The sequence below is a fragment of the Terrapene carolina genome, unplaced genomic scaffold, assembly GCF_002925995.2.
Source record: "Terrapene carolina triunguis isolate 2854851 unplaced genomic scaffold, T_m_triunguis-2.0 Scaffold58, whole genome shotgun sequence".
NCBI lineage: Eukaryota > Metazoa > Chordata > Testudines > Emydidae > Terrapene > Terrapene triunguis.
The window spans coordinates 67589347-67617287 of record NW_020664409.1 but is presented as its reverse complement, the minus strand read 5'-3'; the positions used below and the strand labels follow the sequence as shown (position 1 = coordinate 67617287).

Sequence of the window (27941 nt, the reverse complement as noted above, 5' to 3'; positions counted from 1 at the left end):
TTTCTTATTTAAGAGCATTTATTAGTGTTGGTTGTCCTAAGACAGAAGTGGTGCTGTTACTTCAAGTGCAGTCATGCAGTCCTGTTTCATTGCTTTTGCTACCTTAAGATAAGTCCAACAGTAAAGGAAGAGAACATAGCAGTCAATTGCTTTTAGATATTGAATTAAATTCTGGTCTTGGATACTTGCACACAAATGTCAGTGACCTCAGGAAATACATATGTGCATGAGGGCAAAATTTGGCCTTGAGACATGTAAGGAAAATGTTATAGTATTAAAAATGGAAGTGAAATAACTCTCAGGATGCTAAAGGGCTTTCTACGGAATCTATCCACCTTCATCCATCAAGAAGGCCTACAAATTCTATACTCTTAGTTTGATCTAACATCTTGATTTCAATTTTCAAAATAAAACTGTACAATATTAACCTTTCAGTTGATTAAAATCTTAACTTGCTTTAATTATCTATGGGAATTTAGTGAGTCTTTGTACTCTCCACAGTTCTATACGAATACAAAGGCCAAAACTCTGCCCTCAGTTACACACAGGAGTTCCCACTGGATTACATTAGTACAACTAATAATAGAATTTGACCCATATTGCCCATTTTAAATTCAGATGACATTGTTTCTGTTAGTTGGAAACCTCTATCATCTTGAAAAAGGTGAGCACTGAAGAACATAAGGATAGTGGGAAAATGCCTTTTCTAGCCATTAGTAATTATAATTTTTTTCTTCCTTAGAAATATCCATAAAAATACTACTGCTAAAGCTAACACAGTTGTCATTGAGATCCAAACACAGATTCCACATTTTCATGTTAAGGTTAGAGTTTGCCTCAAGTAATTTTTGACCTCTCAACATCAGATTAATTGATCCATGACATTTCATTACTCAGCATTTCAGAATCAGAAACACAGATCTGCCTCCAGAGGAAGAGCAGTAGAGAGCACAAAGCTAACTAGGCTTTGGGATGTAGGAATTTCCTCACTTGAAGACACCCAATTTTAGTACAGATTTTATTGGAAAGAGGCTTTCACCACCCTTCCCTTCAGAGGCTGAGGAGGGCGCCAGTTATCCACCATGGGGCGAGCAGGTTCTGTCTCAGCATTGATGGAAAGGCTACGGAGCTTTGCCATCTGCAAGGAAGCAAAATTAAAATGTCAATATGGAATTCACTTAGCGGCAAATCTAGGACGTAATGCCTAGACCAACTAGCTGTGCCAACCACTCTGTGTTGGGGGGGAATCTCCCTACAAACTCACAGGAGCAACTGCATGGAGACTACTGCAGCCTAATGGCTGGAATAGCCTCTAGGGATCCTTACACAGTAAATCTCTATAGCAGTGGATCCTCTGAACATGCCTGGCCTCTTCATGACCCATCTCCTCACATCCTTGCACTGAGGAGCTCTGTGATGCACAAGGGATAGGCAGCCCTTGTGTGCCCCTTGTGCTGTGGAACTGCAATGGAAATTACCCTTCATGATCAGAGAGGCAGGGTCAGAGTATAAAGGATGACAGAAATCATGGCGACAGCTTGCCTGCAGAGTACTTAGTTAATATTTTCAAAAGGCAGTGAAAAGTTCATCAACTGGATTTTTAATCTGAAACATAATAACAAATCCCATCATGGACCTCATGGCTCACTGTATCCTGTGTTCAGAATGTTAAGGCTGTCTTATTAGGTTGGTGAAAAAGCACGAGTGGTTTAACAAGCTTTTGTTCCAATGAAGGAATGTAATTCTATTTTAGAGAACAGAGGCATGTGTTTTCCATTCCGTGAGAAATCTGCCCGGTGCAGTATAAAAGGAAAATACACAGTGAGTAGCTGCACCAAAATGAAAAGCTCAGTTTGAAATTGGACTGGTGAATTCTGACCTTTGATGACAGTACTTTAACCAGAACGTCGCCGGAGTGATTGGGTTATGCACTGAGGCTCTCACTAGGGCTGGGGGAGAAGAAATTTCCCCCCTAAACCCACAGAGCCACAATGGCTGCAGTAACCCTCGTGGCCAGTGTGCTACCATCTATGGGATAAAATAGCCTGGGGATCCATTGCCTAGATACTACAGCAACACTCTATAAATATCGACAGGAGATAGATGGACAGACAGACAGACACAGTGGATAGATCCAGTTCCACGCCTGTATTCTCCAGCTCAGTCTTGCCCCGAGGCTCAATGTGATCAGGTGCAGGGAGCACTGGTTTGCAGAGTTCTGTGACATGCAAGGGAAGTGGGCCACTTATGCCGGGGCCCCAAATCCTGTCCCCTCCCTTTCAGCACAAGAACTGCACCATTTGGTCCTAGCAATAGAGTCCTCAGAGGTTGCGGGGGAGGTGTCAGGATTTGGTCCTTTGTGAGAAGCCCTTAGGGCTGGATTTTTCAACAAATCCTTTGCTTCGGTAGCAAGCTGAGGCACAGACTATATCCTGCTGTGGTATAGTAGGAAGACCCAGTACTAGTGACAGCAATATTATTAAGTAGGATGCTGCCTCCTGCAATGCTTTGGATGGGTTAGAAGCAAGACCTTCAGTTTGTTTCTTTTTTGCTGAAAAAATTAAAAATCCAGGGTTAACCTCTCTTTGTGTGATGCCACAAGCAGCATTTTCCAAGTACTCTTCAGGACTTGATAACGTTCTCTGGCTCTGCACCCAAAGGGCCCTACTTTCAAAAGAACCCACTCCTGCTGTATCCCCTGCACACTGGAGTGCACCAATGGGTGTTTGTATATGCATTTGCTGTAAAGTTCCATGCACGCCAAGGGTGTTGTAGAAATAAGATAACAACAAAGAGTGGATTGGGTAATGGCTCAGAGCCTAATGCGTATGGGGTGAGCACTTCTTTCCAGGTGCACCAGTTACACACTGGACAATTCGGCCCTCAGTGTCCCGGCCATACAGAAGGAGAACAAACTTGGCCTCTTTGGCAAAGGAATTAGCAGTTACAGCAATTACTGTCAGCAAGTCTGAATGTTAGCAGGTTTCTAGGATTAGAGATCGTTAGGGTCGCAGGGTCTGATCCTGCAAACTTCTCTCAGGTGATGGTCACTTACACTGTCAGCTCTTTGGAGCAGGGACTGTCAGTGTTTGTGCTGCTCCCAGCACAGTGGGGCCTTGGTCCATGACTGGGGCTCCTTTGCACTACTACAAATATTACTACTAATAATTCTGTCCGTAAAGCAGCATAACCCCAAATAAACAACAAAGCACCAGCTACAAGTACTAATTATCCACTTTTTGAAATGATCAGGCTCTCTGGATGAACTGATCAAGGTGCTCCCTTGCAGGTTACACACAGGCCCTGCTGGCTACTGGGAGAACAATTAATGCCTTGCCTAAAACCTGCTACTGGCAGTATTTAGAAAGAAGAGCGCTGTCTGAATATAGCAGTGATCAGAAACACATCAGATGGGGTTGGATCAATGATTCAGCAAGTAGCTGTTATATTCTAAATGAATTTCACACTAAGCTCAATCCTTAAAGTGGGGGAAGAAGAGGAAGTTGATATTTTTATTGCTGATGCAACACAGAGCTGTTCACTAATAGCTATGCCTTCATTGGAGTTCCAAATAAACCCGAACATGATCCCCCATAATGTAAATAGCTGAGTCAGTAATGAGGCTCTAACCAGACTTGAGTTGTTGAGCCAGGAAAGCTGATCAGAGCCAATTTGCATTTTGCATGCAAGGAGAAGCTTTCAAATATCTAATATCTTTATATTTTGGTATAAATAGGGAAGTGACCTCCAGACCAGCTCTGTATTTGAAAGAGCTATGTAAATTCAGCGATGAGCTATGTAAATATAGTCATGCAGGAGCGTGTGTTAGCTTTAACCTTTGGGAGTAAGGTTCAAGTCAGCCCTCAGTTCTAGTGATCTCACTGTACTCCGCTTAGTACATTTTTCATATAATAAGCAGCCACAAAAGTATCAGGTCAGAATTTGGAAATTAAATTGTTGTGTGATATGCTAATACCAACCAGAATCTATATGCAGTGTCAAAGATGCCTGCACTGGCTTATTTGTACCATATAAAAAAAGCACCTGGAGATTCTAGGATGAGAAGTTATACATATGTATAATCTAATACATATCTGTGTAATATGTCACTCACAGACTCCTAATTTTCATTTTCCTATTGAGCTAGAGTCTTGAAATTTGGGACACTCATACATTGTGGACTGCTGAGTATAGGAACAATCCTAGATTAGAAAACTGATCTTTTCACGTGAGATCACCAAAAGGATCATGGTCAATTTGATCAGATTTCTACCATTTAAGTGCTGGGGAAGTGGGGGTGGAAATGTACAAATATATTTATTTCTCCTCAAAGACCATCATCTTGGGTATGAAGCCTTCAGCTCGGAGAAATGAAGGTCACCCGAAGTTACCACTTCTGTCTACTATAATTTAGCCAAGAAAATTTCCAGAAATGTACTTTTTACATAGAAATTAATGCAAGTTTTGCAATCGCCTTTGTTACACATTGCCAGCTAGAATGTGTGGGGCAGGTCACTTTAAGGTCACTGTTCTTTTGAAATTAGTATTTCAAATAAAATGGATTTTAGGGAAGAATCTTTTGAAATATTAAATAAAAACTAAATTAAAAGAACATTATAGCTATAAAATGAATCCCTAAGAAATGCCAAATGTAAGGTCGCATTATGATACAGTTTTCAATTAGATGATCATAGGAACCCCTGCTTCATTCAGTGCGTAATGTATGAGACATCGGTTGACTATTTATTATTAGTCTCGCTCATCCTGCCTCATGCATTGCACTCCACAGTAAAAGTGTATTTTTTTACTCAGTCTTCATTCAAGAATAATTGGTGATTTTGCTCAAATTTTCAAAAGGAAAAAAAAATCAACGTGCATAGACATCAGACCTGGGAAATTTTCTGCCTGAAAGATGGAAGTTGGAGGGAGTTATAGTGGTGGGCATTTCATGGAGATATTTTGAAATTTGGTTTAGTTCGGAAATGAAAACCAAACATTTAAAAATTCTCTGAGAAAGGGAATGGAGCACAGGCTCGGGGCAGTCCCTTTGGGATGCTGCCCCGGGGCCACAGATTCTGAGGTGATCTATTTGTTGGGCTGTCCCGGAGCAGAGGACCATGGGCTTTTGAGGACCTGTGAGCCTGCAAGCCAGGTCTCCCATTATCCCAGGCTCTCAGTTCCCAGTCAGCCCTCTAGGCAGGCTGCTGAGGAACTGGGCTCTCCAGCAGGTGGCCAGGCAGGCTGCCAAGAAGCCAGGCAGGCAATCTGGCTGAAAACCAAGCAGGGTTTGAAACCTGTGAGACAGGCAGGATTCCATTGGAACCCTGCCTGGGTTCTGTCAAAACTGCATCAAAATTAAACCATCTCTGCCATTTGTTTAGATTTCAACAAAATGGCAAATTCCAATAAAACGTTTCATTGCATTTTTTCCAACCAGCTTTAACTGAAGAACCCTTTAGAATTTAAATCAGGGGTTCTCAAACTGGGGGTCAGGACCCCTCAGGGGGGTCGCGAGGTTATTACTGGGGGTCGCGAGCTGTCAGCCTCCACCCCAAGCCCTCCTTCACCTCCAGCATTTATAATAGTGTTAAATATTTAAAAAGTGTTTTTAATTTATAAGAGGAGTCACACTCAGAGGCTTGCTGTGTGAAAGAGGTCACCACTACAAAAGTTTGAGAACCACTGATTTAAATGGTTTAAACATACATAACTATAACTTTTGTTACATGCATCAAATGTTCTACTGATTTATCACACTGCAGAAGTATCTAGATTAGTTGCTTAAATTTAGATAAGCTTGGTGTATGAGCAGTGCAGGCTTTAGATTTTGCAAGTTCCTATGTGAAGTAACGTGTCTTGTGAGTCACATCCAGCTCCATCTACTACAATCAGGGGTTAAAGTAAGGAGAGAGCAGACAGAGAGGAAAGGGAGAGCTACCACTCCTCCTTGGCCGATGTGGTGAGAACTCCCTCTTCTCTTTCAATCTACTGTGCCCTGCCTACAATCAGTCCCCTTCACATAGCCCAAAACTCTCACATTCAGTTCCTAGTCACTTCCTGCCTCCCCCCTGTGAGCACCCCCATGCCCCAGCCTGTTACAACTTCACTGATTTATGAAACTCCATGGTGTCTGGTGACTTGACTCCTCCCAGGGGCATGGCATAGGAAGCCAAGAGGAGGAACCAACAATTTTCCAAATGAAGAAGATAGCTAGGGATTTCAGTCTCTGCTGCCACCTGCTGGCACTGGAATTATATAGACTGGGAAGTGGAGCTCGTGGGTTGGGTGGCTATATGTGGTGGCAGGCCCAGGGAAAGCTGGAGTCCTATGCAGCTCTTTTCAGAGTCCCAATGGTGTTCCTAATGAAGCCAACTGAGTAGTTTCTAATAGAAGGGCCCAATCCTGAAATTCAGCTTTCACCCTGTTTTAACTCAGTCTTTATTCATGAAATTTCCCCCTGACTCCAGTGGGAGTTTTCCTTATTGAAAGAGTAACGTCAGGATGGCGTGTAAATAAATAATCTCAAATTGTGAAAGAACCATGACAATAGGGAGGTTAATGTCCAGCTGAAGTTTACCTGGTCTGGGCTGACTTCAATAGGCTCCCTCAGAAGAATCCAGGTAATGCACTCTTCACAAGGAGGTGTAGTGAAGGAGCCATGGTAGGTCCAATAGTCCCGAGATTTAGGGAAAAGAATTGATGGATCAAAGTTTGAAAAAGGAGCCTCTTTCCCCTTAAATAAATAAAAGAGAAATCTCTTTAATAACACTAGTAGAGACACAAATCTTTCTTAAAGAGAGACCCAAGTTTCCATGGAATAATTAATGGACCATCCAGCATGATGTAACAGATTAACTTTCTCCTCCTTTCAAACATTTGCCCTACAATTTACTTTTCTAGAAATGACCACTAGCCCAAGTCTGAGATTTTCCATGTAAATAAAATAAGATGCGCTTTATCAAAGTGTCCACTGCTGTAAATAAAGGTTGAAATATCTGACAAACTCTTATCACCATAATGTATGTTTACCTAGCAATTATAATTGTGCATGAAATATTTATGCCCAAAATATTTTTGCACTAACTTGTCCTATACATAAATAAGTAGCCTTGTTGAGATTTATACTTTGCCAAGAAAAAATAAGTGTAACGAATGTAATTCAAGGTACCATGTATTTATTTTTATTTAATTCCCTAGCCCATGCTCTTATCTTTCTCTGCTTTTCCTGAACCATTTAAATAGCTACACTCCACTTCTGCATTGCTTTGATGTATGCACAGTGACTAGATTTCACTATCCAAAACTGAACATCTATGTGTCCATTGTTACTAAAACAAGGTGTAAAATCTGATAAAGTTAGGGAATCTCAGATGCCATGTAATGGGGTTAGCTTCAATTCTGTCTTTTTACCATATTAGCTCACTGTGTTCAATCGTCTGTTAACTTTCTCAAGAACTTTTGGTTACAGTAGTGAGGTGTCCCATAGAGGTGCGTATAGGAGAAAGAGATGAATGGAGTGTTAAGGCTGTTGTCTTTGGCAGAGCAGAGAGGGAAAGAGAGGATAATAAATGACTCAGGTTAATTAGGAAGAGGTAGAATTATGTAGGGATTAGAGGAGAAGAGAAAGAAATTTAAAGTTGAGGTGATGGAGAGGGGGGAGCCAGTGGAGGGATTCAGGACTTCACCCCTCAAGTCAATTGCACTACTCAAGCACTTACAGTTAAGTACAGACTTAAGTGCTTTGCTGAATTGGGGCCAGAGCACTCAGCAACTTGCAGAACTGAGCTCTCTCAAATAGGTGGGTGACATGTCAATGTCGGATGTACAGTGAAGAGTGAATTTTCTTTTAAGAGAATTAGAATGGACCCCAATGTTGGTCACAGACTAATATTTTTAGGAAACATCTAGTGGTTGCAGTTACTTCCAGTGTTAAGTAAGTGGCCTGATACTGTAATTCTTATGCAACTAAGCTCCCTTCTGTGGGAGTTCTGCCTATATAAGGCCCTTAGGTAATTAATTAATTTGAAAAACAGTTTAGGATAGGATTTTCAGTGATAATTGTGCTGATATCAGTGAGGGCTGCCTGGCAACTGTGCATTTAGGGGCTGATCGAAAGCCCATTGAAGTCAATGGGGGACCTTAAAGAAGTGAGAAGAGGAGGGAGGGATAACTCAGTGGTTTGAGCATTGGTCTCCTAAACCCAGGGTTGTGAGTTTAATCCTTGAGGGGGTCACTTAGGGATCAGGGGCAAAATCAGTACTTGGTCCTGCTAGTGAAGGCAGGGGGCTGGACTCAATGACCTTTCAAGGTCCGTTCTAGGAGATAGGATATCCCCATTAATTTATTTAAATACATTTTCCTTAAAGAAGAGAAGATATTCTGGGCCATAGTCACCAGAAAGCTCTGGCTGCTATGTGTTGCTGGAACAATGCAAAGCAGCCAGGCAGACTAGCAAATCTGGCCTTCTGGTTCTAGCTACTGAGTTAATCTAATAAAATAAACACTATTTTGTTACCTTTGTCTTAATATTATCTATTTCTTCAAGAATTCTCTTCATCTCTGGTTTGGGAGTTTTTCCTACCTGTAATGCAGAAAGCATAAATTGAACAGTAGATATGCCAGCTGAATTTGTTTTCCTTTATATCTCACAACTGCATGAAAAATGCTACTTGACCCATCCCTCTGTCAATTAACATTCTCTGACCATTTTGTACTGAAAAACAACAAAACATTATTCCTGATGGAGGGAAAAAACACCCAGAATAATATAAGAATAAATTGCTTGATTTTTCATTACAGTAGTGTTTGCTAAAACTAGCTACAAAGCTCAGTCATGCTCCAATTGAAGTGGCTAGTATAATTCCCACTGGTTTGAGTGGGGACAGGGTGGGATGCAAAAGAAGACATTCTGATGATTAGAAGTAAATTAGGTTTCAGAGTAGCAGCCGTGTTAGTCTGTATCCGTAAAAAGAACAGGAGTACTTGTGGCACCTTAGAGACTAACAAATGTATTAGTTTCACATCTCACACAATTTTTACTCATAACAAATAGAAAATGTATAGTTTCTTTAGCATATATATAGATACAATTTGGTGGTGATTTTCCTACTAAATGCATGCTTTAGCCCTTATGCAGTAGCCTGACTTTATTAAAGAATAAAACTACATGCTAAACTGAGTACGCAGGGAAAATAGAAGTGGAAAGCTGATATCTTTGCAAAGGATCTGATCTCAGGTAAAGAAGTGTAAAGAAATACTACATTATGCCTTTTGATACTTCAGAAGAGGATAGCAGCACAGTCTAACACTAATGTAGCTTCTCATCTCTGAAAGAATGGGTTACAACATGGTTCATGTCACCAGTAATGTACATTTGCCCTTCTTAAACTACCTCCTCTTGGGCCTTGTTCTGCAGGCTTCGCATAAACCAAACATCCATTGAAGTAAGGCATCAGAGAAGACACCATGACTCGGTCTAGGATCACCTAGAACTGGATGAAATATCTTCAGTGAATAATTTATTTGCTGAAAATGCAGTTTTGGTGACCCACAAGTATTTGTGATTTTGTGTCACATTTGCTGAATAGTTTTGACTGAACTGAAAAACTCAAAACGTTTCGATAGCATCAAAATGAAATATGGAAAAGTGTCTCGGCCCTCTAATATGTGAGCATTCCTGCTGATCAGACTCAACGTGCATTTCCAGAGATGTGTGGAGAACTGCACACTGCACCTGCTACTACTACATCTGCTAATAACCAATGCTCATTCTCATCATGGACACTAAAAACCAAATGAGAAAGAAAAATCATTGCAGATGTAAAATATCTGAGGAATTTTCACTACTCAATTACTATTCAACCCACTAGTTATTTCTACACTGCGATGTAAGCCTAGTGTTAGTAGAATTCAAGTTAGCAGACCCTGGGATTGTTAACGTGGGTCTTGAGCATCTACACTCATTTGTAACCTCAGGATAGGAATTGTTGAACTCTGGGTCCCAACCTCGGGCTCCAGTGTCTACACTGCATTATGTGGGTACAAATCCAACCACACATATTCCAGACTTTTCAGTGCCTTCCCAAAATGTGGCCCCTTTTGCCCTTTGTTTGTGGCGCAGTGTGGGAAAACTTGACTGTCCACCAAACTTGACTGTCCCGAGGACAAAGAAAGTCAGCCATTGTGATTGTGGAATACTTTTGTCAGACTCCCAGAGCACAAGACCAGTGGGGCTGCATCTACACTGAAAAACAATAGGGCTTGAACTTGGGTCCCACCTTGAATCAGGCTCAGACCCTCCATCCAGGGATCCTGGGTCTGAGCCCTAGGTTGGTGCAATTTGTGTGTAGGGGGATTAGGATTGAGCATTAGTTCAGACTCTGGGTTTATATTGCAATGTAGACATACCAACTGAGTTTTGCCTGCTTAAAGACAGACTTCAGTAAGGACTTTGAGTTTGTGTCTATTAGTATTAGAGAAGTGCCTCAACCAAAATGCTGGATCTAATTCCAGAATTTGAAGATAGTTTGAATCAGGACCAAATCCAACCTTCATGGTGGGGTCCCATTTCTGCAATGGGCGAAGCCAGTGTTGTACTAATGTCATGCCAATATTTAAAAAGGATAAACAGGACAACCCAGGTGATTATAGGCCTGTTAGCCTGGCATTGATCCCAAGCAAAATAATGGAACAGCTGATATGGGACTTGATTAATAAAGACTTAAAGGAGGTTAATATAATTAAGACCATCAACATGGGTTTATGGAAAACTAACTTGATATCTTTTTTGATAATATTACAAGTTTGGTTGGTAAAAGTAATAGTGTTGATGTAACATACTTAGACTTCTGCAAGGCATTTGACTTCATTCCCCATGACAATTTGATTGAGATACTAAAATATACAAAATCAACATAACACATAATAAATGGATTAAAAGCTGGCTAACTGACAGATCTCAAAATGTAACTGTAAACAGAAAATCATCATCAAGCAGGTGTATTTCTACTGGGGTCCTGCAGGGATTAGTTCTTGGCCCCACACTATTTAAAATTTGTATCAATGACCTGGAAGAAAACATAAAATCATCATTGATAAAATTTACCGCTTGCACAAACACAGGGAGAGTGGAAAATAATGAAGAGGACAGGTCACTGATAAAGCATAATCTGGATGGCTTGCTAAATTGGGCACAAGCAAACAATATCCAAATGTAACGTCATACATCTAGAAACAAAGAATGTAGGCCATGTTTGCAGACCTCTATCCTGGGAAGCGGAGACTCTGAAAAATATTTGGGGGGCATGGTTGATAATCAGCTAAACAAGAGGGTGACTGACTGACCAAAAGGGCTAATGCAATCCTTAAATGCATAAACAGGGCAATCTCATGTAGTCAAAGGGAGGTTATATTACCTCTGTATTTAGCACTGCAGCTAGAATACTGTGTCCAGTTCTGGTTTTCACAATTCAAGAAGGTTGTCGATTAATTGAAGAGGGTTCAGAGAAGAGCCACAAGAATGATTAAAGGATTGGAAAACTTGCTTTATAGTGATAGATTCAAGGAGCTCAATCTATTTAGTTTAACAAACAGAAAATGAAGGGATGACTTGATTTCAGGCTATAAGTACCTACATGGGGAACAAATATTTGAGAATGGGCTCCTCAGTCTAGCAGACACAAGCACAACAAGTTCCAATGGTTGGTAGTTGAAGCTAGAGAAAATCAGACTAGAAATAATAAGGCATACATTTTTAATAGTGAGGGTGATTAACCATTGAAACAACTTAGCAAAGGTTGTGGCAGATTCTCCATCACAGGCAATTTTAAAATCATGATTAGATTTTTTCCCTAAAATATATGTTCTAGTTCAAGCAGGAATTATTTCAGGGAAGTTCTCTGGCCTATGTTACAAAGGGGGTGAGACTACATGATCACAGTGGTCCCTTCTGGGCTTAGAATCTATGAATAAAACTTTGGACCTGAACAGTGAGAAGGTTTTTATCACTATCCCTATATAAACTTAATGAGAAATCATTGCGTCTATTGCTGCGGTCGGATGAAAAGCTCTGTTGATGGGGGTGGCTGTGGGACAGGTTGCCATGAATAGTGGAAGAAGTGACCCTGGTTTTTAGCATGTTTTTGTCAGGGTAAGATTAAGGCAGATTCTTTAAGAGAGATCTCTGTCATGGAAATCATTCAGTGAGTAACACTGCACAGCTGATTGCTACTGAGCAGATACATACTATTGATACTGCACCCAGAGAGGATGAGAAACTGCACCCTGGGTTCCCTCACTCCCCATCAAAACATAGTCTCAGTGTTGTAGATGTAGCAACAGGTACAGACTGCAGATAAAATTACTCTTATTCAGGTACATGTATGACACGCACTACTGAATGTTAGGGGTGGTGCTAAAAGTCTGTTTTATGGGTGCACTAAATTTCTATGGATCCAGGCCCAACATAATCCCAATGTGTGCATCATTCTGAATATTATCCTCTAATGAGATATATTGCTGAGAAGTAAGTACAACAGGAACTTTTTTTTCCTGCAATTAGCATATGAATACAGGTATGCAACAGTATAAAGAATGAACACTTCCAAACTTACTTTCAGAAAAACGCCCACAACAGCCACGCCATCAGCTTGTTTCAAAGCTTCAGCAAAATTACTATATTTCGGATTCCAGTGTACCATATGAAGCTTGAACCAAAGAAATGTAAATGTTAGAAATACTGTTATGCAATAAAAAGCCATCACAGGGCAAGTCCTGCATTCCTTGTGCATCCTGCTGAAAGAGTTTTGAATGCACAGGGAATGCAGAATTGGGCCCCCAAAAGAAAATATGTATAAATATGTCCTATTGCTTCTACAGCTCTTCCACGTGCTTGTGTTTTCTGCAACAATTACTTGTCAACTACTTTAGTTTTAAATGAAGCATAAAAATTAGAATAGAGAGACTGCACAAAATGATATAAAACTTGCTTGAAATTAATCAAATAATGTAATAGAGGAGATGCTTACAAATGCATGTAACATGCACACATGCAATGCAGAAGTTATCCATTGATGTGTTTAATCTCAATTGTATTTTCCGGTTAAAGAAATTCTTTAAAAAAACTGAAATGTATTTGTGCTTTATAAACCATGGTTCTGCAGGTCTTGCTCTACTTTCCATCCCACTCCCCTGCACTCGTAGTGAATGGACCAGGTGACCCTGTAGTTCTTTCTCATCTCTACTGTCTACAATTCTAAATGTTAAGGAAATTTTTCATGTTTTATTTATTCTTCCAGAGGACTGCTATCTATTTATTTAGCTTCTAATAACATGGCCATCACCATGGTATCTGAATATATGCAGAATCTGGACATATCTTCGTATTATACAAATATGGTATGACTTCATTCACAATGAGATTATCCAGCAGTTTCATTAAATTTAGCTAATGTACACTAATATTTTAAAAAATAGCACCCTCCCTGAATGTGGCATATAATATATTGCTCTTTATTTACTCCTCTGTTGTTACTCTCATCATTGTTGAGGATAAAAGCAACATGGCCCACAGGCTCCACTTGTATTCTAGCACAGCACTGTTCACTCTATATATTGTTTCTCCTCTGTGTAAAAGCCTAGGGGTTAAATCTTAGTCCTGCAAACAAAGGCAAAGTAAAAAGGCTTTTCTTGATGGAACTAAAAACAGAAGTTTGGGGGGACAGAATGCTCCCACTCAATCCACTAGTAGTAACTGGGATACCCATAGAGCTGGACCATGGCTGATGCTACTAGGCAAAGGGAGGAAAGAGGAAAATCACCCAAAGCGTCCACACAAAGTTTTGGGCCAGGGGATCTATGATATGCATCTTGTCTGCCACCATTTCTTCCTGATGGGAGCTGGTGCAGAGCCACAGTATATATCTGCACAGTATGTACATGTGACATGTACGGGTTTTCAGAGTTGGAAAGAACACTAGCAGGCTGCTGCATGGCTCCTCACAGAGAGAAAACATGGTGTTTCCATGGTAGTTTGAGACTTACACTTCCTCCCATGTAGGATGTGGAAAGAAGGCAGAATTTGTTATTAATTTATTGCTATCAGAGCTTAAGCCCACACCGAACACACACTGAGTCAAACTCAGCCATTAACTACAGTGAGTTTAGCCCTTAGTAGTTTGTGTGTTCATGCCAAAATAGCAGCAAATATTTATTTAAAACAATTCTTGACAATACACTGATAGATTTTTAAAAACAGATAGTTAGACTCTAGAGGATATTCTTCACGACACCAGTTTTAAACTAATTGACATGTCCTTGTAATAAAGTTTCCCCCCCCCCCCCCACTGGTAATGCGTCTGAAAAAATAAATCCTGGGACTTTATTCTTATAAATAATTAAATGTATACCAAAAACTCCTACTGACCAATAAAACCAGGAAAAAATGATATAATAAGTTTGAGTAAAAATAAAATACGGCCACCAAAGTTGTGTTTGCTGCAAAAAGATCTCACTGAAAATGGTGAATTTAAGGTTGGGGCATATTTACAAAAATTTACAGTTTTGGTAGGGGGCGTGGGGGGGCGTGTATTTTTCTTATGATAAGTTGTGTTTGTTGGCAGAAATGATTCACCCCAGGGCACATTTATGAATAGTCACAGCAATAACATATTTCATACAAAATCAATTAATACAAATAAATACTTGAAAAGGAAAGCAGTTAGTGTTGCCCAATATGCTAGTATATACAAAAACTGGTCCCACCTCTGCTGCATATTTCACTCCATCTACAATGTGCTCAGAGCCATGGTCATCAGACGAACCCCAATGAAAGTGGAACTGCCGCAGCCTGAAGGTTCCTGGGAGTGGTCCACCTCGCAGCACTGCAATTGACAATCCACATTAACATTAGGTACAGACCTTTTCAAAGAAGCTTTGATTCAAAATAAAGGTGTATACAGTTACCACAGAGGAGTCCAAAATTTTGAAGGTGTTGAGCACCTACAGCAATTCCAGCTGATTTTAGTGGGAGTTGAGGGCACTCAGCACCATGCATGATTGGGCCTGTATCTACCTATCACTGGGCTATACACCACTATTTGATTTCGTAGCTATTGAAATTACCATGAATCAGGGTAAAACCACAGAATGGGGTGCCAATTGTAGCACATATCCCATTCCCCTCATGGCAGAATGTGTTATAGTTTGGGGAGGATGGGTGCTCCTGATGGCTCACCATTCGCCAGTGAATGTCCTGTTATGGAATTCACAATTTTATGCTGAGGATTGATGGGAATCTCTGTGAAACTGGCCTAGAGGAGCCACGTAGTACTGCTGCTGGCCTAGAGGTGCCATACAAGCCCTGCCTATGATCCAGACCAGTAATGGCTTTTTAACCTATGTTGCAAGCAATGTTTACAGTGTAGTCTGTTATCTCTAGGGAGAGGTCTATTTCCTGAGGAAAGAGCAGAAGAAAAAGGTAAAAACAGATGAGCTAAAAAGTGGTTACTGAGCATTCAGACAAACCTTATTCTCTGAAAAAGTTCAGTATGTGTAATAACCATGGCAACATTACCACCATTATTTCAAACAATAGGAAGGTTTTACTTTGTAGACCACAAAGAACAAGGTAAGTGTATTTTATGATATCATCATGAATTACATACTTTCCAACTATTAGCTTAGGTCTGATCCTTGCAGGCTCTGAGCATCCTCAATACCCATTGACTTTCATGGAAGTTAAAGGTGCTCAAACAGCTTCTACAAGGGATCTGTACATCACAGGATTGGGTCCGTATGGTAAAGACATACCAGGTAAAGACAATTACATCCCTGGATCTGAAAAGACAAGGAGTAAGTCCATGCCCAGCTCTTTTCTGAAATGTCCTAGAAAGAAAGTATCTGAAGGATACAGAAGGAGGCCATCTTCTTTTCAGGTGGTCTCTCAGACATGTAATACTGTAGGCAGTTTGTCAGTGGGATCAGTAGCAGCTGTCAAGGTTATCAATTCTCCACTAAAACAGATTTATAAAACCAGTTATCCTGTTTGAAGGTCAATGGGGTGCAACCTTGATTTTTTAAGTGCAGGTACTCCACCTCCACCAGTGTATCCTGCCCCACCAGTATCAACCCCCCATCTCAGCACGTTTCTGTATAAAATGGCGTCCTCCATGTGGTGTGACTTCGCATATACAGTGTGTGTGAGATCAAAAGTGCAGGAACACTGTTCACACACTTTTCTGCCCCACTACCTTACGTTGTTTTCACTTGTGAGTGATCACCAGTCATTGTTAATCCTTGCATCAGGTGAGGCTGTAAGACCTCATGCCAAAAAACTCATTGCTTCTCTCAACTGTAAATAGGGCTTAACTTAAGCGTAACTGATTTTGAACCAGAAAGACTATATTCTCAATGGGGGGAAGTCTTTTTCTTTTCTGTTTGTTTAGAAATATGGTACAAACACATAAAAGCACATAATGAGAGTATAAATAGACTCTTTATTTATAGACAGTCTCTGATGTAAATACCTCTCTTCCATATTCTAATCAGGTAAAAATTGATGAAATCTATAAGATATACCTTTCCCAAAAGCTTGGCCCAAATTCCAATGGCTAAAAAATAAAGATGAAGTCCACAGAGGAGATATGGCTCAAAAGTAATAATAAAAAACATCTTTATTTTGTTTCAGCTTATGGACTGGTACCAAATTCTTTGAAGCGGCCCTCTTCTTGAAGAGGGAGAAATGAAAGGGGTGAGGCTTACTTTCAGTCAGAAAGGATGAAAGGATTAAGTACAATGCATGTGACCAAAGGTTGTGAAAGAAGCATATACACATCTCCCTTGATATAGTATTTGGGGATGAGGGGGAAACGATATGCTACTATTCCCCTCAAACAGAATTACCTGTTGTTAAAATCAAAGGCAACTTGTTTTTATACATCATGGAATAATACCACATTATTTTCACTTGTGGAAAGTACCATCTTCTAGTACTTGAGATTCAAAACTGCCAAGCCTAACATTTCACATATGAAGATCATTTTATAAAGGTCCTGTCATCAAGCCAATGAGCTATGGACAATTTTCTGGAGATGTCACATCTCCCCTGCTGCTGATGTTTCTCTCTGTGAGTGGGCCCAAAAGGAGACACAGCTAAGTCTGCTGTTTTCTTGACTAGCTTTGATTGTATTAGACCAAACTGGCTTTCAGGGTCTGCAACTGTAACAAAAAAAGTTGTCTACTCGATCCTCAGAGACTGTCCAATATATTTCTTTAAGCAGGATGGAACAGAGACTTCTGAATTCTATCATCCATGATCAGATGAAGCAGGACAGGAGGACAAGCTTTTTGGGTCATAGTTCTCAAAGACTGAAGAAATTCACAACCTTTGAGATATTTCTTCTTCCATGGTTCTTTCATTTTTAGGAAATGCAAATCTACCCCTCTGATGGACAAATACAACAGTAGGAGATAAGCCAGTTTTGCAGATGCGTTTCTGATATTCCATTAGAATTTGTCCATAGAGGCTAAGCGATTTAGTAAAACATTCACATCCCCACAATATTTATATTTAAGCTGTATTGATTCGGCTTGGGTGGTCAGCATTCCGAATTCTCTGATCCTATTTACTTCAGGGAAAACAGAGGCATATTTTGACAATGCTAGTAAAGATCCCTTTTGACTATTTCTAGCTAAAGAGACAATATCACAAGGGTGTTTTTACCTTCTGTGTTTGATTTTGCCCACAAAACAAAATCTCTATTGTAGGATATGTTGGTTGCACTTTTCCCACCTGAAAGCAAGAATGTGATGGCATGCACCTGAAATCCTCCAGAATGCAAAGATTCCCTGGCAGCAGGAATCTGATCATGGAGAATCCTTAACTTTTTGGAGTACTGGAGTTGGGGGAAACAGGTGGAGAAGTTCTGTGCCTGTCCAAGGAATGGAGAATGCATCCTTCCCATATTTTTGCATGGGAATCTTCAGAATCTCAAAGTTTTGTGTCTCCCATAGACGAGGAATGTTTCAGGGTCCAACAGCACTTCCTTCCAAAGAGAAGATTTACTACCACATTCTCTGACCCTGGAATATGTTGAGCAGTTAAAGTTTCCAAATTTTATGTCCAGATTTTATGGATAGTGGTCATCCATGCTGATCCAGTTTCTACTAGTTCTAAATAATAGACCAATCATAATATCGCCAATATTACTTTCCAAACAGTTCATGTTGCATCCTCATATTTTGCATGCTGATTTTGCCTGCTCTACATACTGAACAGAGGTTTTCATTGACCTGTCCACAATGATGCCTAGGTTTTAATTTAGAACCCAATTATATGAATCAATAGACTCAGACTTTAAAGTCAGAAAGAACCATCATGATCATCTAGTCATATTGCTCTTTACAAGTAAATTTCAACTACCATCATGCTTTTTATTCTACTAGCTTTGTTAGGTCTCTCTGAAGTTTCTCACAGTCTTCTCTAGTCTCTTCTAATTGAAATAGTTTTCAGCAAATTTTGTCACCTCACTGTTCACTCCCTCTTTTGGATTAAACAACCCTGGTCCTAGTACAGAACCTTGGGACACCTCACTGGTAACCTTTTGCCATTTTGAAAAACTGACCATTTGTTCCTATAGTTGTTTTCCATCTCTTAGCTAGAAAGACCCTTAAGGGGCCTTAACAGATATAGTGTGGGCAAAATATGCCATATTAAGAACTCCTCTGACTTGACACATTCAACATATTGTCTAAGGACCAGACTGTGAATAGACCCTATGACATCAATGAAACTATTTGTGTGGGGGAAATTATCCCTGAATAAGGTTTGCACAATCTAGCCATATAAATATGTATACATATATATATATACACACACGCACACACATATATACATAAATATATATATACACACACACATATATATACACACACACATATATCTTTCTTCACTCCCAGAGGCCTTGAAAGATGAATAACTAATCCTGATCCCATGGTAAACATGCTCATAGCAACACGTAGACCAAACACCATTACCTTCACTGATACAAATTGCCAGCAGAGCCTTGAGATTTCCCAGTAGTTTGGATGCATAGGAATGAAGACAAGGATTATGTTTAAATCTGTCATTTCATCAAAAATACCATTTTTAAACCATGAATTTAAAGTCTTTCCGGTTGACCATGAGAAATGGATGGGCACTCATAAAAAACTGCAAGGACTTTGAATGTAAGATTGAATTATATCTCCTAGCTGACATAGGAACCATGAAAATAGAGTTTACCCAGCCACCATGAGAGTTTTCCTTTGGCAGTACTTCTAAGCCCTGAGACACTGGGCTTTCTATTATTTTTTCTACTAAGACTAGGTGTCACGGGGCAAGTATGCCCTGTCCCTCCTTGGGGCAGGGCAAGGGTGTCACAGCTCTGCAGTTAAGTCCACCTGCCTGCCCTTAGCCTCAGGGCAGAACATCTCAATGGCCAGAGTCAATGTGGTTGCCCTTGTCATCGGGGTAGTGCGACCTAATGTTCCAGAGTCAATATGATCACCCTTGCTGTCAGGGTGCGGCCTAATGGCTGGAGTCAATATATTCGCCCTCTCACTCGGGCCATATAGCCTAGTGGCCACAGCCAGTATGCCTGACCTCCTTGGCATGGTTGTGCAGCCTAGTGGCAAGAGTCAATACAATCATCCTCTCACTTGGGCTGTATGGCCTACTGGTCAGAGTCAATACAATCACCCTCTCGCTCGGGCTGTATGGATGACCTTCTCAGCACAGTTGTGTGGCCTAGTGGTCAGAGTCAATAAGGTTGCCCTCCTTAGCAGGGCTATGTGGCCTAATGGGCAGAGTCGGGGAAGTGGCCCGCCACCTGGTGGGTGAGGGGGTTGGCGGCCAGGGTAGGGGGACCTGGGCCCTCCCTCTCCACCAGGTCCTGGCCCAGGGCCTTGGTAGTGGCAAGTGTGCATGCCACTGAGTCAGATGGGATCCGGCCGAAACACGCTGACTCAAAATCCAGTTCACTGTCCACGGTCAAGTTCCCCAGGCTACTTCCTACCGTTCTCCCCAATTCTGTGGTCTGGATGTCTTCAAGATCTTTGTGTTCCTCACCCTGCACTCCTCCTGGCAGCTCCAACTTTCCATAGGCATCCACAGGTATCTGAGCATCTGCCTGGGTATCAGCACCTCCGGCTCCCGCGGTTTGGGGTTCCATCTGCTCCTGGGCTGGAGCCTGTGAGGTGTGTCCTTACTCTCTGGCGGTCAGCCTACAACGAGCTGGGCTGCTCCCTTTTATACTGAAGCAGCAGTTGGAGCATGCCCAGCAGGGGCGAGGATGCATGGCTTCCTCTGCCCAGAGTGTGGGGTTAACCCCTTCTTGTCCAGAGAAGGGCAAGTACGCCCCACCACACTAGAGTAATAGCTCTAAGTTTATATATAAAATGGTCCCCCTGCACTGGATTAGAGCTGAACTATAATTTTAACCTGTCTGGTGTCTATCACAGCATTAATAGGAGAAGATTGAACCTTTTCCAAGTTCAAACACAAAACCCTAGCATTCCTGCCTTTGAAAATGTCTGCTTTGACTGTTGAAAAGAATCTCTGCAAGTGAATGTAGAGTGGCTGCATTTAAAGGACTCTGCCAGTTTCAACCTCTTATCCTGTAAGTCAGTAAGAAAACTGTGCTTACCTTTCCCAGATCTCACATCGCCTGGTTGGTGAATAGTCTTGCCTTGAGATGGAGCGGATAAGTGAAGGTTGAAAATTCTTTTACAGGCTGGATACTGCATCCTCTTGGTCTTCTTCCTGCTTGGCTTGAGGTTTGCTATCCCAGCCAAAGAGCTGAAGATGTCTCCTCTGTTCTTAAACTTCACTATTACTATGCCTTAGGAACACTGAATTGTCCAATTAGGGACCACAAGTGGTTTGGGCAGGACTTTTCCTACCCATGAGTCAGCGGTGGCTCCAGGTACCAGCGCTCCAAGCGCATGCCTGGGGCGGCAAGCCGCGGGTGGCGCCCTGCCGGTCCCTGCGAGGGCGGCAGGCAGGCAGCCTTCGGCGGCATGCCTGCGGGAGGTCCACGGTCAGCCTGCCTGCCATGCTTGGGGCGGCAAAAAAGCTAGAGCCGCCCCTGCATGAGTTCTCTAATATTTGCTCTACATGGGCACTATTAACCCAGCAGTGAGTCTGGCCTGCTATAATGGAGCCTCCTCTTCCAAGAGAACGTCCCACTTTCCCATCTTCTGTACTAGCTCTGGGCAATGTCATATTCAATGCAAGCACAGCTGGGAACCCACAATGTTCCTCTGCAGCTTGGTCCACATAATCCACATAATTCCTTTGTCCCTAAGCTTTGAATTTATTTTGTCCTAATGAGAAACACTTTTCTGGAAAATTAAAATTGGACAAACACCTCAGCTAAACTGAGGGTCTCCGAACAGTCTAGATTGAAATCCCAACAATATCTCCCAGCTTCTTTTAATGGTCTCTGAGCTGGGATTGCAGAAAATAGCAAGCAAAGGCTTAATAATGTAGCTCACAGGCTTTCTTATGGTGTTTGGGCATCCCGCATTTTTGTTGGCGGAGATGTCCACTTCAAGAGTGCATTACCCTCTTTAAGCATTTAGCTGAGTATTTGGCCTGATGTATCAGTTCTGGATTCTGGGAATTTCCCACAGTCCATTCTTCAGGAAGTAACATTGTAGCCACATTGAGGGATCTACAGCAGTCAAAAAGTGACTCTCTCAGGTTTGCTGTTGCTGGGCTCAAGCAACATGGACTAAGCCATTTGGGTGCATTTCTCTAGGAGTGAAACAGCCCAGGAGGGTTCAGTGGAGAAAGTACTTGCAGCATTTTGGTTCTGAGAGGACCCTTGTGAAAACAAGCTCTCATCCCATTGGTCAGTGACTGGTTCGTACTCTGTGTATTTGTACATTGCCTAGCACAGCAGGGCCCTGATCTTGGATATGGCCTTTGGGCACCACAGTAATAAATATTCAATGAATAAGAGAAGTCAGTCCAAGATGCTTCCTGAAATTTAGTGTTCCCAGCACCTATTTAAAAGAGGCCTCTGTCACAATGCAGGGCCTGTAATTCGGTGTGCAGAGACAGATGCCTGATAGAGTGGAGACTCTCCATTTCCTGCGCTCCTCATGGTTATCCATCATGGAGCTGTTTTCTGACTAGCAAGAGGTAGAGTTTGGATCAAACAGTGCAGTTTTTCAGTCGTCAGTGAAGTCAGTGAGGCAGGCATAGCCAGTGAAGGTCAATGCTGCGCAGGCGGATGCAACTAAGGTGAGCAGAGACTCCTCTGTGTGGCTTGTCTCACTGAGGGTCAGGTGACAAAAATCAGTTTGGCACAGAAGGTCAGCCCTGTTTATTATAGACATGAGGAGGGTTTGTCCTTGTAAACATGTTTTAAAACACTCACCTGTTGCCTGATCTACAAGGCCAGGTGATAACCCACAAGGGAACATAATGGGACATTATTCCGTGAGATAGAAAATGTTGCTTTACAAGAAAACAAAGACACAATATCGTGAGCAAATGTTACAGCTCATTATGTCAATGATACATTATAAAATCCATAAATAAATAAGCAATTGCTCAACAGAAGATATCAGTACACCCACAGTCATTGTGGCTAATTAAGTCAGGTAAGCACTTTTCTGAAAGGTCTTCAATACATAGTTACATCGTTGACATTTTTAAATGGAATTCTCTAAGTAACTGTTAAAAAGGGAAAATAACATTCAAAAGAAATAAGGGGTTTATTTGTATGTGAATTTGGTGTTCTTTAGGAACAAATGGCACTGTCTATGCAGAAGAATAAAGAGTGGGTTTCTCACACCATTTTCCAGCACACATCAATCCTGACTTACTACACAAAACACCCTAGTCTTTCAATTCTGGGCCTGTTCTGAGCAGACACTGGTATAAAATAAGCTCCCAAATTCATTTTCATGTTTGACCTAAAGCAAGAATGCAGCCCATGACTGCGGAGGCAGAAAACCGATAACTCAAACATCTATTGCAGTTCCAGAAGACCGGGTCTGAAAAGCACTGAAGTTCTGACCTCCAACAATATCATGGAGGTTCAAAGTTAACATTAATACAATTCTTAAATCCTCTTGTGCATAAGCACTGCTGGTCTCAAATTAATGCTAAATACCAGACATGCTGGCATATCAAGGGATAAAAGATGTGCTAAACACAAAGTGAAAGGCTTAACTTTGTTGTTTGTCTTTAGTTGGCATGTGCCATATCCACTGGCATACATAAGGAAAGCATTGTATTGGGCTTTAGCTGTGTAATTCTTGTAAGTCTTATTGACTTCAGTAATACATAAATAAATCATCATAAATAATTTACAGTTATATAAAACCTTTTATAAAAGAATCTTGAAGTGCTATGCAAAGATAAATAAGTATTTACCTGTAATTACTAGGAGCCTTAGTCATGGACCTGGCTAAGCACTGTACAAACACATTACAAAAAGACAGACCCTGCCCCAAGGAGCTTTCAATCTAAGTATGACAAGAGACAACAGATATATGCAGACAGAAGGGGGAATACAAGGAAATCATGATGTTGCAGTAATCGAGACATGAGATGAGAGCTTGGACGAGTGTTTTAGCTGTGTGGATGGATAAGAAAGACTATGTTAGAGATGTTATGCAGGAAGAACTGGCAAGATTTAGACCAAGCCTGGATATGAGGACCTAGACAGATGTTTGAATCAAAGAAGGAGCTCAGGTTACGTGTCTAAATGATTGGCATGTTGTCCACACTGATTGAGAAAGGAGGTAATAGGGAGGGTGGGAGATGAAGATTAGTAGCTCTGTTTTAGCCATGTTGAGTTTGAGCTAATGGCTATGAATCCATGAGATGTTAGACAGACAGGCCAAGATTTTAGTCTGGTCAGGAGAAGAGAAGAAGATCTGTGAGTCATCAGCATACAGATGGTAGTTGAATTGGTGTTTATGGATGAGATTAACTATGGATAAGACGTAGAGGGAGAAGAGAAGAGGACCAAGGACATAGCCCAGTGGAACACCCACAGAAAATTGGAAAGCAGATGAGAAGGACCCTCTGAAGAACCCCTATTTCACTTTTACCTATGGGGAAACTGAGACAAAGGCTAAGTTACTTACCTAAAGTCAGACAGCAAATCAGTGGCAGAGCTGGAAAGTTTTCTGGCACAGTTTCCTAGTTAACAGCTAGACAATGCTGTCTTCCTGTAATGTGAGGTGTGGGTCTAGAATAGATTGCAGCACTTAAAAATAATATCTTTGGGTTTTTGGTTCTCTCTGACTTACAGATGGCTTTGTTTAACGCACTAAATTTAAGTAGGATTAGACCAAAACAAAAGCCATGCTTAGGCTAGATATTTCCAGTTAAAAATAGAGTTTTTAATTATTATTTGTCCTCATTGTTTCTATCTCAGAAGCCAACAAATGAACATTCATTCATCAAAAGTTGATAAATAAAATGTTCTTTGTGAAATGTCTGCATATACAATTTTTACTTTAAAATTCAATTATCAGGTTTATGCATGGACTACTTCCAAAGAGAAACATGCCTATGAAAGGCTGTAATGCGGCAGTGGAAGGTCCTGCATGAACACAGGGGAGGCTTGCAGGAAAGTGTGTCTGAACTGTGCAGCACCACGCTCCTTTCCTGCAGCTGACAGAAAGTCAACAGCAGGACGGTGGGAGTGCAGATGGCCAGAGAATTTGCACATGAGGAGAAACACTGGTGCCTTCCTGGGGTAGCTCCAACCTTGGAAGAATCAGGGTCTATTTCCAAGAAAATATATATAACCGCTGCTGGAATACCATGTCCAGTTCTGGTGTCCACAGTTCAAGAAGGATGTTGTTAAATTGGAGAAGGATCAGAGAAGAGTACTCAGAGAATGATTAAAGCATTAGCAAACATGCCTTACAATGATAGACTCCAGGAGCTAAATTTATTAAGATTAACAAACAGAAGGTTAAGCGGTGACTTGATCACAGGTCTGTATGTACCTACATGGGAAACAAATACTTGATAATGGGCTCTTCAATCTAGCAGAGAAAGATATAACATGATCCAATGGCTGGGAGTTGAAGCTAAACAAATTCAGATAGGAAATAAGGTGTAAATTGTAACAGTGAGGATAGTTAGTGGATCAAGGCCTGGCAGTACTAGACACTGTACAAATACATAAATAAAGAGCCCTGAAGAGTTTATAATCCAAATATAAGATGAGAGACAATAACAAGTTGATGCAACATACGGATGGGGAGCAAAAGGAAAAATGAGACAAACATGATCAGCAGTGGTTATGGAGATCTTTCAATATACTCCAGCTTTAATGAGATAACTTGATGTGGTTTATCAAGAAAAGAATTCTAATGCAAATGCCAACAACATTAATCTAATGAAAATAAATAAATAACATATTAGAAAGAAATGCTAAGTGATCTTAGGGAAGTAGATTTGTTTTTTATTTTGCTAGAGAACTAATCAAAATCCTGCAACTATTCCCAGTCTTTTGTGTGTTTCTGTTTTTTTTTTTATTTTATTGGATAACTCAGCTTGCACATATTTTGACTTTGGATTTATTTTTATTAACCCATCAAAAAATGAAAGAAAATCAAAATTAAGATGCACACACACTTAAATATTTAAGAACATTGAGTCTATTAGCAAAATTCCTCTTACAAATTATGACTATCCCTACTAACAATGCAGCAATAGTAGTTGAAGTTTACTGTGTAGTTTAGAAATAACACGATATGTTGTGTTTTTTTGGGTGGTCTGTCACTACATAAAATGTACACATTTGTTTTTCCTTGCTGTAGCTTGGCACTACACATATTACAAATATATGGCAAAATCCTGCAGACCTTACACACAAGTACAAAGATTGTATCCTTGGGTCCAAATATTGTATAACTTTTCAAAAGCTGCTTGAGGCGTCTTTGCAATTATTGCTAGTCTGCATTCAGGATTATGCACTAAAAGCTTTGCAAAGATGGCAGCAAGTTTAGAATCATTTGATTTCTAGAGATGCAAGAATTAGAGTTGCAATATTATTCATTTGATTTCCTTTTTAATGCAGTAGGAAAGAAATTTCACAGCTTCTTGCCAGTTACTTTTTTCTATGAAGTGCAGCCAACAGTATCAATATGAAATTTCAGTGGTTAAATCAACAGATTATAAATACTTCTAGCACTTGCTAAGCAGCATCGGTATATCTAGTAAAAATGTATGGCCACTCTAACCCTTAAGAGCCACATAGTAAATATGCGGCATATTGCATGCAGTTGTAAAGTATTTGTGGGTGGACAGGTTAATAAGAGTAATGATAACAGTGTTAATGTTTGCTTTAAAGAAGCTCATTTTAAACTGAAATTTCTCAGACTTTTGTACCTGAGGTCTCATTTAGCAGAAATATTATAGGCTGCATATATATAATATATAATCCTGCAGTCCTAACAGGCAAAAATCTCATTAATGTCATTGTTGAGCAAGGACAGCAGGATTTGGGGTTTATCTATATAGCTATATTGCTTTATCAAAAAATAGTATGATTACACTTTTCAGAAATGATGCTTTGCTTTTACATAGGCATTCCAGCTGTGTACCTCAAAGCCTTTTGGGTAAAATTCACTCCTCTCACAGAAAGCCTGAGGATTTGGGCTCCATGTAGGTGGAGTGCAGTGTGGCTGGGGAGGTGAAATCCAACCTCCAGCCCAGGGCCAAGATACCATGTCTGCTGCAGCCTCTCCCTCCATCACCCCCACCACTACCTGAGACTGAACCTAGGGGCTGCTATAGCAGTCACAGTCTCCCTCCCGCAGTTGTGTTGAGAATTGGGGCAACTGGACCCTCTCAAATGCAGATTATGGTCTATCCACATTCCATCCCTAATGTGGCCTTCTGTGCTGGTCTGTTCAGGGCCAGTACAGAGATCCTTCAGCAGTAATGAATAAAGCAGAGCATAGGTTGTCTTCCAAGCACTTTGCAACCATTAACTAATTCAGAATAACTTCTTAAGATAAAACTAAAACTAACCTGATCTATCAAAAGTGTCATCAAACACAACTCTGCAGGTTCTCCCATTGTTCAGTATGGTCTTCGCTGCACCGGGATCATAACCAACAAACCAAGGCGGTAAAGAGGGGTCATGCTGGACCTCTTTGGAATTGATTTCAATAGGTGACTGATTCTCTCCTTTGGCAATAGGGTAATATTTGTGCCAGTGCTCAGGTCCTAGGAAGAAATGCAAAAGAATGTCATGAAAATCTCTTCCACTTAGGCATAAAGTTGACATCTGTTTAATACAAATACAATCAATGTTACACATTATTCATACACTGCCTCACAGCTGTGCCATTCACTGCGGATATTTTCCCTCCTTTTGGTTTCCAGACAGAGGCATTTGAAGCATTAGCCGTGACTCCTTTTAAGAAACTGTTTTTACAGATGAATATGTTGCTTAGCCATAGGACTGCACTGCCCCTTACAGCCGGGGAGCTGGGGTTGGGCGCCTGGATTGCAGCGCTCCCGGAGCTGTCCAGTATCCACTTTCCGGGTGAGGGTGGAGATCGGACTGGGAACGTGGGCTGATCTGGCTGTAAAGTTGTGCCCAGATTTATTACAATGGAAGCAGAAGCTGCAGGAGCCAGGAGCCAGCCCCCACCCAGCCCAGCCCAGCCTCACTCCTTACAGCGTCTGCCGGACAAGCGGTGCCGGACAGATGCTGTGACAGCGGAGACCGGGCTGGCCGCGAGCGCTGCAGGCTCCAGCCCCAGGGGATCTGCGGGGCGCAGCGGGGTCCCTCACTCACCGTTGTCACTGTCATAGCCCCACTGACACGATTGGTGGGCCATGCTCTCGGCGCGGGGTCTCAGCACTTTGTGCCTGGGCTGCTCTGGCCGCTCCTGCAGGACGGTGGCGCCGG

At 41.2% G+C, this 27941-nt stretch overlaps 1 protein-coding gene across 1 annotated transcript; it reads right to left on the bottom strand.

Annotated features, from left to right (window-relative positions):
• On the bottom strand, positions 1 to 27941 carry LOC112110859 (carbonic anhydrase 3). Its single transcript, XM_024206066.3, has 7 exons — positions 27828 to 27941; positions 27053 to 27250; positions 14761 to 14879; positions 12612 to 12704; positions 8516 to 8581; positions 6578 to 6733; positions 1 to 1138 (listed from the first exon to the last, which is right to left on the bottom strand). The coding sequence occupies exons 1-7, from the start codon at positions 27868 to 27870 to the stop codon at positions 1019 to 1021; spliced, it is 795 nt and encodes a 264-aa protein (XP_024061834.2). The 5' UTR covers positions 27871 to 27941; the 3' UTR covers positions 1 to 1018.